This window comes from Brassica napus, unplaced genomic scaffold, assembly GCF_020379485.1.
Source record: "Brassica napus cultivar Da-Ae unplaced genomic scaffold, Da-Ae ScsIHWf_416;HRSCAF=644, whole genome shotgun sequence".
Classification (NCBI taxonomy): Eukaryota; Viridiplantae; Streptophyta; class Magnoliopsida; order Brassicales; family Brassicaceae; genus Brassica; species Brassica napus.
Genome location: NW_026016494.1, coordinates 30,214 through 42,538, shown reverse-complemented (window position 1 = coordinate 42,538; position 12,325 = coordinate 30,214). Strand labels below are relative to the sequence as shown.

The 12,325-nt window shown below is 35.7% G+C and overlaps 1 protein-coding gene across 1 annotated transcript; it reads left to right on the top strand.

The window, feature by feature from the left end:
- Window positions 1–11,082: 11,082 nt before the first annotated feature.
- Window positions 11,083–11,778, top strand: LOC125603860 (2-oxoglutarate-dependent dioxygenase AOP2-like; the record flags this gene model as incomplete). Its single annotated transcript, XM_048774595.1, has 2 exons — window positions 11,083–11,416; window positions 11,513–11,778. Coding segments are annotated over 2 exons (592 nt in total), but the record flags the coding sequence as incomplete, so codon positions are not given.
- Window positions 11,779–12,325: the final 547 nt, after the last annotated feature.

Genomic DNA, 12,325 nt, shown 5'->3' with positions numbered 1-12,325 from the left:
TTTCTTTGGCTTTGCTTCTCCAGCTGTGACGAACCCTCTTCTTGTGTGTTTTTCTTTGCTGATGTTTTCGTGCTTCATTCTCTACAAAATAGAATCATTGCTCTCAACATGGTTATAATCAATTAAGAACTCAAAGCAACATGAAAATGAAAGCGAATCGAGTTGTGATAAAAAAAAACGAAATTGAAAAAAATTCTCTATCCCTAAATCATCTCAAATCATGTTCCAAACTCGTTGATCACAGACAATTGTGTTCTATTCCATGTTTAAACATCTGTTTCATGCATATTGATCAATGAATCAACACGGAAATAAGAAATTCACAAAACCCAAAAAATTGCTCAAGAACACGATTTCAGAATGTGGAGATTCGCGGAGTATACCTGTCTTAGGGTGAAGACGAGTGTAGGAATCAGGTAGAGCTCGAAAAATCAAGTGGAATAGAGCCAAAATTGTTCAAATCGGATGATTATAGAGAGAGAAAGGGGGGGGGCGAATTATAGGGGAAATCGGAGGGGATGAGAGTTCTAAGGTTTAGATCCAAAAAAGGTCGGGTTTTGCCTTATAATTCTGTTTTCCGAACACGCATCGATCGATGCGTTTTTTTTCTATAACGCATCGATCGATCACATTCTTACGGCCCGGGCCATCTTGGTAATCGATCGATGCGTTTTTGTTCTATAACGCATCGATCGATGCGTTTTTAAAAAAACATACAAGATTTTCCGAGGAAATTCCGAGGAACAATTCAGATTGTCGATCGATCGATGGGATACTCTCATCGATCGATCACAATCTTACGGCCCGGTCCATCCTAGTAATCGATCGATGCGTTTTTATTCTATAACGCATCTATCGATGCATTTTAAAAAAAACATACAAGATTTTCCGAGAAATTCCGAGGAACGAGGAAACAATTCAGATTGTCGATAGATCGATGGGTTACTCTCATCGATCGATCACAATCTTACGGCCCGGTCCATCCTAGTAATCGATCGATGCGTTTTTGTTCTATAACGCATCGATCGATGCATTTTTAAAAAAAACATACAAGATTTTCCGAGGAAATTCCGAGGAACAATTCAGATTGTCGATAGATCGATGGGATACTCTCATCAATCGATCACAATCTTACGGCCCGGGCCATCTAGTAATCGATCGATTTGTTTTTGTTCAAAAACGCATCGATCGATGCGTTTTTTTTTTTTAAAATTACGTTTTGAAACCCAAACACTAGTTCGTCGGAATTTCCTCGGAATATTCCGAGGAAATTTCGAGGAAGAAGAGAGGGTTTCCTCGGAGTTCCCTCGGAATAATCCGAGGAAAATCCAAGGAAATAGGGTTTTTAAACCGAAAACAACGTTTTGCCGTTTGAATAACACCTATATAATCCTTATTAAGTGTCTTACGTTCATTATGAAGTCAAAAATTTGTTCCTTACCGTATAATTAACACTTTCCGATTGTATGAACGAAATCTCGCAACATAAGAGAAACACTTATACCTTTTAATGAACGGTAAAGGGAATACTTTCAATTAGTTTTGAAATTTGTTATTTCATGGTTTATGCTCATGTATACAAAGAATCCTCAATGGTATGCATTACAATTGTATAAGAAATGAAATACAGCAAAAAAAATTGATGTTTTGAAACCCCAAACACTAGTTCCTCGGTATTTCCTCGGAATATTCCGAGGAAATTCCGACGGATATTTTACTATCTGTCGGAATTTCCTCGGAATATTTTCATTTTACCGGGCAAATATTTCGCGAAAATTGAAATTAGAATTCCGACGGAATTCCGACGGATAATGTCCGTCGGACCCTAGGTTTTATAACCACGAGCCCCTTCTTCTTCCCCATTTCTCTCTTCTTCCTCTGCGCGACTCCTCTCTTTCTCTCCGGCGATTTCCCCCTGAAATCCGACGATATCTCCGGCGATCTCCCTCTTCTCTTACACAAATCATGTAAGGACCCTATCCCACTCTCTTAGGTTCTATTTGTTAGGTTTTTGTGTAGTTTTGATAGATTTTTGTTAGGGTGATTGGTTATGATTGTGATTTGGTTGTATAATAGGTTTAGAATTGTGATTTGGTTGAATAATTTGTTTTGTTGAATTGATTTAGAATTTTTTTATAATTTTTTTATTTTTTGTATTTATAAAATCGATTTTTGTATATAAAATCGATTTTGTATTTTACAAAATGATTTTTCTATATAAATTCGATTTTTTGGATTTTACAAAAAAAAATTTCTATATAAATTCGATTTTTTGGATTTTACAAAACATTTTAATATCTATAAAACTTTTTTTGTGATTAAATACTATTATTTGGGATTTAAAAATATTTTTCATATATATATATTATTAAAACTATTTTTTTGTAATTATTAAACAATTTTTATTTATTAAAACTATTTTTTGTTTATTAGAACTATTTTTATATATTTATTAAAAAAAATTAATATATATAAATTTTTTTCTGTGATTAAATTATTTGGGATTTTTTTTTAATAAAAAAAATTAATTTATATATTTCTGTATTTATTAAATATATTTTTTTAATTTACAGGTCTCATAATGATCAGATCCGGCCTCGACAGCGTCGTGGTCGTGGTGGTACGGGGAGCCAGTCTCGGGATTCCAGCCATTTTCAGAATTCCCCTTCGCCCCACAGCTCCAACCATACATCTCCCTCTGCTGCACCCGCTCATGCTCCTCTCGCTCCCGCTGCTGCATCCGCTCCTGTTCCTCCGGGTCCTCCGGGAGTGATGAGGGTTGCGGAGTTGGTTCAACAGCCCGGTCGTGACCATCTTCCGTATCTCACTCCGTATCCACATGGACGGGGTCAAACATGGTAATTAAACATTTTTTTTTCCTTTAAATTTGGATTCATTATTAACCGTTTGTTCTTTTAATAAGGTTCAACCGATCCGGGAACGGGATCAGCGCATGGATCAACCGTATGATGTACTCGGCCCTCGACAGTGGACATCCGACTTTCACTCTCTTCCCAACCGACAAGCAGGTTCTGTGGTTTCGTCAGTTTGCGGTAAGTATTCTAAATTTTTACTTATATTTTTTAATCTTTAATATAAATTTTCTACTAATTGTGTTTTTTTTTCAGCAAGAGTTCAACTGGAATTCCGATGAGACGCTCTTTATCTATCACCACTTCGTCCATAAAGTAATGGACAACTATGGGAAGCAGATCCACGAGTGGAAGAAGAAGTGGGAAATCAATAAGGTTCGATTTAATTTATTAAACAATTTTTTAATTTATTAAACTATTTTTTAATTTATTAAACTTTTTCTTTTTTTTTTAATTAAAAGGTCCCAAAGTCGTTGAACGACACGGTCTGGAAGGAGTTGTGTGCGCATTGGGATAAGGAGGAGACGAAAGAAACTTCTTCCACCAACTCCACCAACCGCAGGAGCGACCGTAAAGGGAAGGGCATCTACAAGCATAACTTGGGTGCTCAATCTATTGCCACTCTCGGAGATCGCATGGTAAGTTCAACCGCTTTTTCTTCAATTATTTGAGTTTCAGAATTTAAATTTATTGTGCATTTCTTCTAATTTCTAATGTTTCTTTAATTTTATGTTTTTTTTCAAGGCGGAAGAAAATGATGGCGAGCCGGTCGATGATCTCGCCCTAATGAGGAGGGCGTATACCAACAAGAAGACCGACCAGATTGATGACGGTCTTGTGAGGGACGTGGTCGACCTGGTCCAAACTCAGGTGGTAGACGAAGTGTCTCAGCTTCAAACCGAGGATGACGCTTCGACGGCTTCGACCAACTTGTCCCGGTTTCGAATCAACGAAATCGTTGAATCCGTAAGTTCTTTTTTTAAAAAGTTCAATTCATTTATTTCTTGGTTTAAATTTCTAAATTTGGCTTTTTTCTATTCAGTCGGTTCCAAAGAAGAAGGGACGTTTGTTCGGTTTGGGTCGTCGCACCCGGTCGGTTCCTCCTTCTTCTGCACCACCGCCCTTTGTTGATCCAGAAGTACTTACGGCTCAGTTGAAGGACAAAGATGATCGAATATCTTTGTTGGAGACCCAGATGGCGGCTCAACAGGCGGGCTATGAGGCACAGAGGAGGCTGAACCAGCAAATGATGGAGATGATGCAGAGGATGTACCCGAACGAGGTGTTCCCGGACGTGCCAGACCCGTAGTTTTTTTTTTCCCCAATCTCGAAATGTTTTATTTTTATTTGTGAAACTTTGAATATTAATTAATATGATTTCAATTTTACTTTTAATTTCATATTTTCGAATTTAAATTTCGGAAATTTTATTTTTTCAAAAAAATTAATATTTTTTACATTCCGAGGAAATTAATTATATTTTTCACTAGATCGATCGATGCGTTTTTGAACAAAAACGCATCGATCGATCCGTTTTTTTTAAAAAATATAGCGAGGGACATTTCCCTCGGAATTTTCCGAGGGACAACTCCCTCGGAAAATTCCGAGGAACGGATCCCTCGGAATATACCGAGGGAACAGTTCCTCGGAATAAACCGAGGAAAAAGTCCGTCGGTATACTCCTATCGGTCGATGTATATATGTCCAAACACGCATCGATCGATGAACTTCCGAGGAATTATCCCGACGAAGTTCTACCTCGGTATAGTCCGAGGACTTTTCCGACAAACAAGGGATCCTCAGAATTTCCTCGGAAATTTATTTCCTCGGAATTCCGTCGGAAAATTCCGAGGGATTTCAGAGGAAAAAAGAAATTCCGAGGAATTATTTCCGACGACGTGTTTCGTCGGAATTTCGTCGAAATAACGATATTCCGACGAAATTCCGACGATTTTTTCCCTCAGAATCCTTGATGTTTTCTTGTAGTGAGGGACAGATCCTACGGTTGTGAAAATTTCTTGTGATTTTTCTCTGACCGTTGGATTATTGGAATCCGAATCTTACTTCGATCGACAGGATTATCGCAGGTTTTTAAAGGGATTTTTTGAAAAAAAAGTATTTCGTGGATCCCATAGAAACATAAGAATCGGTTACAGAAAGCACCAAATAAGGATCGATTTTGGTCTGTTTCTTGCACTGTTTGCGTGCTCCACCGACACGTGGCGGTTCGCGATTGGTGCGTTTTTTAATTTTTTAATTTTCTAATCCGACAAAAAAAAAGAAAAAATTAAAAAACCCTTAGTGAGTTTCATGGATAATCATGGTCTAACATCCCATGTGTGTTCTTGTTGTAACTAGTAAATCACAACTACAGCATACCTTTTCTCCTTTTTAAATTAAGTTCTCGCTATTTTATAGTGGAAATAAATATTAAGTTAAGTCTATTTGTTCACATTTCTAATAAGAGTATATGCATATTTAATCAAATCCTACCATTTTGGGATATGTTCGTTATATCTCCTTCCATACTTTTTAAATTGCCAACTAACGATATTTAGCTTAATTATAAGATATTTCAGTAATGATTTTGATTGGTCACCGCAAAAATCTCACATGGGGAGAGGATACACCAAAATCCAAATATAATTTGTATGGATGGTACCATATATAATGCGAGTTTAGTTTTGCACTAGACTAAAGTAAAATTGAATCTAGTTGCGATTAATTTGGCATGTGTTTTTATATTTTGGTTCAGATATCAAACATATTCATACTTTCAACGAAAGTAACTACTTAACTAGCTTTCAAGTTTTTTGTTCCAAAAAAAAAATAGCTTTCAAGTTTTGGTCTGATTTGTCCCTCTCTCTTTTAAAATTAGTTTGGTTTATATTTGATTGAACTTTTGGGATATCTATGATCAAATTTTGAATCAGTTTTACTTGTAGATCGATCTTATTATATTGTTGATTGGTAAAGAGCAGATCAATTCAGCTAATACGGGTTTAAAACATCTATTGTAAAATCTTATTTGAAGTCTGCATATAAAAAAATTGGCAAAGAAAATTTATATGATAACCATGTGTTACGTCAGGGTTTTTCATGCAATACACGCATTTCCAAAGTTAGTCACAACCCAATGATTTTGAGGGGAGTAAACTAGTTTCGAATGAGTTCAAACTCAGCTAGACCCGAGTTCTTAGGTTGTCTTATTGCTAACTATCTTTTGCTCAACATCCCAATCTAACACAAGAAGTAATCATGGGGTTAGAGATGTCTGCCCTGAATTAGTCGCTGACGTAGTTGCTAAAAAAAGACGTCGTGTTGAGTGGTAAAGACCATGTGGAATCAAGGTGCTGAATAGGAGTCGTGTAGATTTGGAGAGAAAGAGAGTATCTTGGAGATATGGAAAGAGAAATAAACTTGAAGAGCAAGTTTATGACTTAAAAAAAGAGAAATAAGTGCATTCCAAAAAAAGAAAAGTTACACTTGATGTTATGGAAGATGTTCATATCCATGTTGCCTTAGAGACTAGGGTTTCAGGAAGTGGAGAATAATATAAGATAGCTATGGATCGTCCGTAAAGAGACATAGACATAGAGGCTGATCTTATAGAGAGAGAAAAGTTCTTGAGAGTGTTCTTGGGTCGTGCTGAAGCAGTTGCTGAAGTACTGACGACAGAGAGACAAGTTTGAGTAGATTAAGAATCTTTCAGTAGCAGCTGTTATGGTGTTAACAAGTTGTGTAAAGCTGATAAGCAAGTCTTGTAATAGATTGTTTAGGCGATTTCTAGTAACGCAATAGTTGGTTGCTTGTATCTATTTTGTCTCTTGATTTATCTTCTTCATTGCTCAATTGTGGTGTCATCTTTGCACCGATGATGCAGGGACACGAGCATAGAAAAAGAAGATCGACCGTGTGTGTGGGTTCACTATTGTCTACATACTTTGATTGATTGATGAACAGCAACAGGTTGGGCCACGTGAAATTATATGAAATACAACCACACAATATCCCCCATATTTCTAGTTTGTCTACTTTAATTTTAATGGTTCCAGTGACTAACAAATGACATTTGGTAGCACCAAGATTTATAAAAATAAGCGTTGATGTCCGAGTTCTTCAGAAGTGAACACGCAAAAAGGTTTAATATATCTGAAAACTTGGATACCCATAGAAAGCAAAAGGTTTAATTTTACCTTGAAATTTAAGTTTAACAACACCAAGTGGGGCTTATTGAATTAGGGATTTCATAAAATTTTAGGATTTTGCCAAATCTTCTCTTATTGGATTAGGTATTTATGAAAAGTTCTACAAATCCTCCTTTATTGAATGTAGCATTTATAAAAACCCTACTAAATCACCTCTTATTGTGAAATATGGATTTTATCACTGAGATTCATCAGAAGTTATTTTAGATTATTAAAAACTATGATTTACTCTTCAAATCCAATAAAAAAAATACCATCTAAAGAAATGGAATTTAAGAAAAATAATTATTTCATATTTAGGACAAGAGAACGGATGAGAGAGAAGCATTACGGCTCCAACATCATCCGCACGTCATAGCTCTAGAACCGCTTCCTCTTCCCCATCCCTGGTCTCCTCGCTCCCCTATCCGGCGTCACCATCCGCGATCTCGATCAACTCTCTACCAAAACCCTGTCCTCTACCTCAGCTTCCCCCAGGGTCGAATGAAGCTTTTTGGAACGATCTTGTATCCGAAGAACAGATACTTGACTCTGCAATTCTTTAGAGATGGAAAAAACGTCTTATGCGATGACTATTTTGATAACATAAAAATCATGGTGGACTGGGACTAAAGAGGAAAACCCTGAAGAATTCCGTCTTGATTTCCCTGAAGAATTGTCTCAGGCAGAGCACACAATTTAGCACCTTCAACGAGAAAAAAAACTACATAGGCAATCCTCTTATTGGTGGATTACCGACAGAGAGAAGATGTGAAGGAGCACATAGCACACAGCAGAGGAGAAGTAGAAGAGTTGGACTTTTGTTTGAAATCTGCAACCTATCAAAGAATGTTTTAATTCTTTTTCACTGTACGCGCAATCGTTACATGACTATATTTCTTTATATTGTATAGTAATATCATTGATATATATGTTTTCATATAAACCTAACAATCAGATTACTGTTATAAAAGAACTAGAATTTTATTGTATCGCAGGAATTTAAATAAGGGCGAAATTTTATACCCGTGGAAATAATAACACTGATATAGAGAGAGAGAGTTTCTTATTAAGGAGAATAGAAGTGTTTTTAGGTATATATACAATTGAACGTTTTCACTTGTATATATAAGCATAAATTTACTGTGCAAATAGTGACAGCGGGCCCCACATCTTTTATATTTTCAACATAATCGGCTCCTCCTTTTTTGACTTTCGTAACACTCCCCCTTGGGGACCGGTGTCACTATCCGCTCTCGCTTAACGTCTTTGTTGCCTTGTTAAAAACCTTTCTCATAAAACCCAATGGGAAAAACCATAGTTAGGTAAAAAGAGTACAACCACGTAAGCTCCCCCTCGAATAAGCAGTCATAGATCCTTCTGATGACGCATTCCAATGTTATGGATGTGTTTTCTGAATACCGAGGTAGGTAGTGATTTTGTGAAGAGGTCGGCTGCATTGTCGCATGATCGAACATATCTTACTTTGATCTCTTTATTCTTTTCGAGCTCTTGAGTGTATGAGAAGAACTTCGGAGGTATATGTTTGGTTCTATCGCTTTTGATATATCCTTCCTTCGTTTGAGCAACACATGCCGCGTTATCTTCATATATAATAGTTGACTCTGTATTTTCGTCAATCCCACTGCTTGAACAGATGTTTCGGCTTATTGATCTTAGCCATACTCATTCTCTACTTGCTTCATGGAGTGCACTGATCTCAGCGTGATTTGAAGAAGTAGCAACAAGTGTCTGCTTCTGAGAACGCCAAGATATGGGGGTGCCTCCAATTGTAAAAACATATCCTGTCTGGGATCGAGCTTTGTGTGGATCTGACAAATAACCTGCATCTGCAAAACCAATCATTTGACCTTTTGAACTTTTAGGATAAAACAAGCCTAAATAAGTTGTTCCTTGAAGGTAACGAAAGACGTGTTTAATTCCATTCCAATGTCTTCGCGTAGGAGACGAACTGAATCTCGCTAAAATATTAATGGCAAAAGATATGTCAGGTCGAGTACAATTTGCAAGATACATAAGAGCTCCAATTGCACTTAAATATGGAGTTTCAGGACCAAGTATTTCTTCATTCTCCTCAGATGGTCGAAACGGATCATTTTCAACATTAAGTGATCTAACGACCATCGGGGTGCTAAGAGGAGTTGCTTTATCCATGTTAAAGCACTTCAATACTCGTTTGGTATATGTAGACTGGTGTACAAATATACCCTTTTTAGAATGCTCAATTTGTAATCCTAGACAATATTTTGCCTGCCCGAGATCTTTCATCTCAAATTCTCCTTTCAGATAGTTTGATGCCTTTTGGATTTCGTTTTGAGTTCCAATAATATTAAGATCATCAACGTACACCGCGATTATCACAAATCCGGATGTTGTTTTCTTTATGAAAACAAAAGGGCATATAGGATCATTCGTGTATCCTTCTTTTGTTAAGTGTTCGCTGAGACGATTATACCACATTCGTCCAAATTGTTTTAACCCATATAATGATCTTTGCAACTTTATTGCACATAACTCTTTAGGTTTGGAACTTAACGTTTCTGGCATTTTAAATCCATCTGGGATTCTCATATAGATATCAGTATCTAATGATCCATATAAATATGCCGTAACGACATCCATGAGATGCATTTCTAAACTTTCATTGGCCGCTAGGCTCATCAGGAATCTAAATGTGATTGCGTCCATAACAGGAGAATAAGTTTCCTCATAATCAATTCCTGGCCTTTGAGAGAAACCTTGGGCTACGAGACGAGCTTTGTATCTTGTAATCTCGTTTTTCTCATTTCTTTTTAGGGCAAACACCCATTTGTACCCAACAGGTTTTACATCTTTGGGTGTGAACACAATAGGTCCGAATACATTTCGTTTGTTAAGCGAATCTAATTCGACTTGAATTGCATCTTTCCATTTTATCCAGTCATGTGTCTTTTGACATTCATATACAAACTTTGGTTCTGGATCTTCGTTTTCTTCATTTATTTCATTTGCTAAAAGGTATGAGAAAACGTCATCAATATCATCCATCTCATTTCGTTTCCATATCTTTCCATTATGGATGTAGTTGATAGAAATCTCGTGATTTCCTTCAGATTCATGATGCTATATATTGTCGTTAGATTCACAATTTTCTTCGTCCAAAATATTTTCTGTTATTTTGGGAGTATCATGCTTTTCACATTCCTTACGTTTTCTAGGAAGTTTATCCTTTGAACCAATAGGTCTACCGCGCTTTAAACGTGTTCCTGATTCACGTGTATCAACTACCGTTCCACCGTTTTGTGGTATTTTAATACGAGCAGGAGTATTTGCAGCATGTATATGTTGTTCCCATCTTATAAAGTTCTGTTCATGTCTCTTAGAAAATTTTGGCCATGAAAGTTTTTTTTTTTTTTCTTTTTGAAAAAGGGCATAAGGCCATGAAAGTTTGTAGTTTCTTAGATTAGTATTTTTCTTATTGTTTAATTGAAGATTTAGTTTTTTGTTGTTTTTCAAAAACATAAATGGTGATTTGTATAGTATTTAAAACGGAGGGAGTATAAAAACTTACTGCTATAATTTTTCTTAGATTTTATTGTGTCTAAAATAAAAAAAAAATATATATATATATATATATATCTAAAGTTTTAGTAATAAAAATATAACTCCCGGGGTTTTATAAATAATACAACAAGGTACCGTAGAGATGAGAAATTTGTTTTTGTTGAAGTGTATGAGAACTTTGATTTTATATGCATAAATTGATTTTAAATAAACATTTTTGTTGAAGTGTATGAGAACTTCTCAAAAGCGGAAACAAAAACAACTTTAAAAACTAACATTCAAGTACTTAATCAGAAATTAAAATATTTCGCATGGAGATTTACATAATCATTTTTAACATAATCATAGTTTGTTTTATCCGTTTGTATTATATACTGTATTAGTTTTAATAATTAAGAAATGTCAAAACAGAAGAATCGATTATGAAGCACTAATTACGGTTTGCGATAAATCTTCAGCAAGAATGTCCAGTCATTTGGGGAGAGGTTGATAGAACTAAATGTGAAGGTGAGGACAATGATCATGGAGAGTTTCGGGCTCGAGAAATACATCGAGGAACATCTTAACTCAGCAAGGAACCACCTTCAAATATTTAAATACAAAGGCCTTGGCGATAAGACAGAAGAAACTCTGGGTTTTAAACCTCATATCGATAGACAGTTCCTCACCATACTTTGCCAGAACGATGTAGTAGACGGCTTGGAAATTAAAACCAAAAATGGTGAAGAGTGGATCAAAGCTAGGCCATCTCAAGACACTTCTTTCCTTGTTATAGCCGGAGCTTCTCTTCATGTAATAAAATTAACCTTGCTTGAGTCTCAAATTTCATCATTTAATATTCTTTAATTATGTGATTAATTAACTTGTATATAATATGGCTTTTTGCAGCTACTATTGAATGGTGGGGTGTTTCCTCCCCTTCACCAAGTGGTTATAACCGGAAAGAAAGATCGGTATGTGGCTTGCCTGTTCTCGCCTCCTAGAGAAGGACTGATCATAAATGCGCCTGAGGAGGTAGTAGATGATGAACATCCTCGTCTCTATAAGCCTTTTGATTTTGAGGCTTACGTGAAATTCAGCAACAGGACCAACACAAATACCAAGGGAAGAGATCTATCTAGTCTCAAGAGTTATTGTGCCCTTTAAACATTTATGATGCCTTCCAATTAGAAAAAAAAATGTCTTGTTTGATCACGGTGGACTTTTCCATTCAATCTCGAGCTGGTTTGTTTGTTGTCTTTACTTTGCCTTGTTGACTCGTGAGCTTGTAATAAATCCTAATAGCAGTACGGCAACAATCTAAACTGGGCCAAATGTAAAAACAATTCTCTCAACAACATGAGTAGTCTTTTTCAGAAAAAAAAAACAACATGAGTAGTCTGAATTAATATTTAGTTTTGTCAGTTTTGGATAATTTAACTTTAATGTTTAATAGAGCTAAAAATAATATGGTCCACCTTCTAGATAATCATTATTATACATAGTGCGTCACATTTTATACTCCCTCCGTTTTAAATACTTTGTTTTTTTCATGAATTTCTTTTATTTTAAATTAGATAACGTTTTCTATTTTCAAGATAAATTTTGTTAAATAATTCATGTATATGATCAATGATATAATTTTGTTTTCTTATATTTTGTTTCTTATAATTTAATTTATAAAATGATACATAAGCAATAGACTAAATAAATATGAAAGAA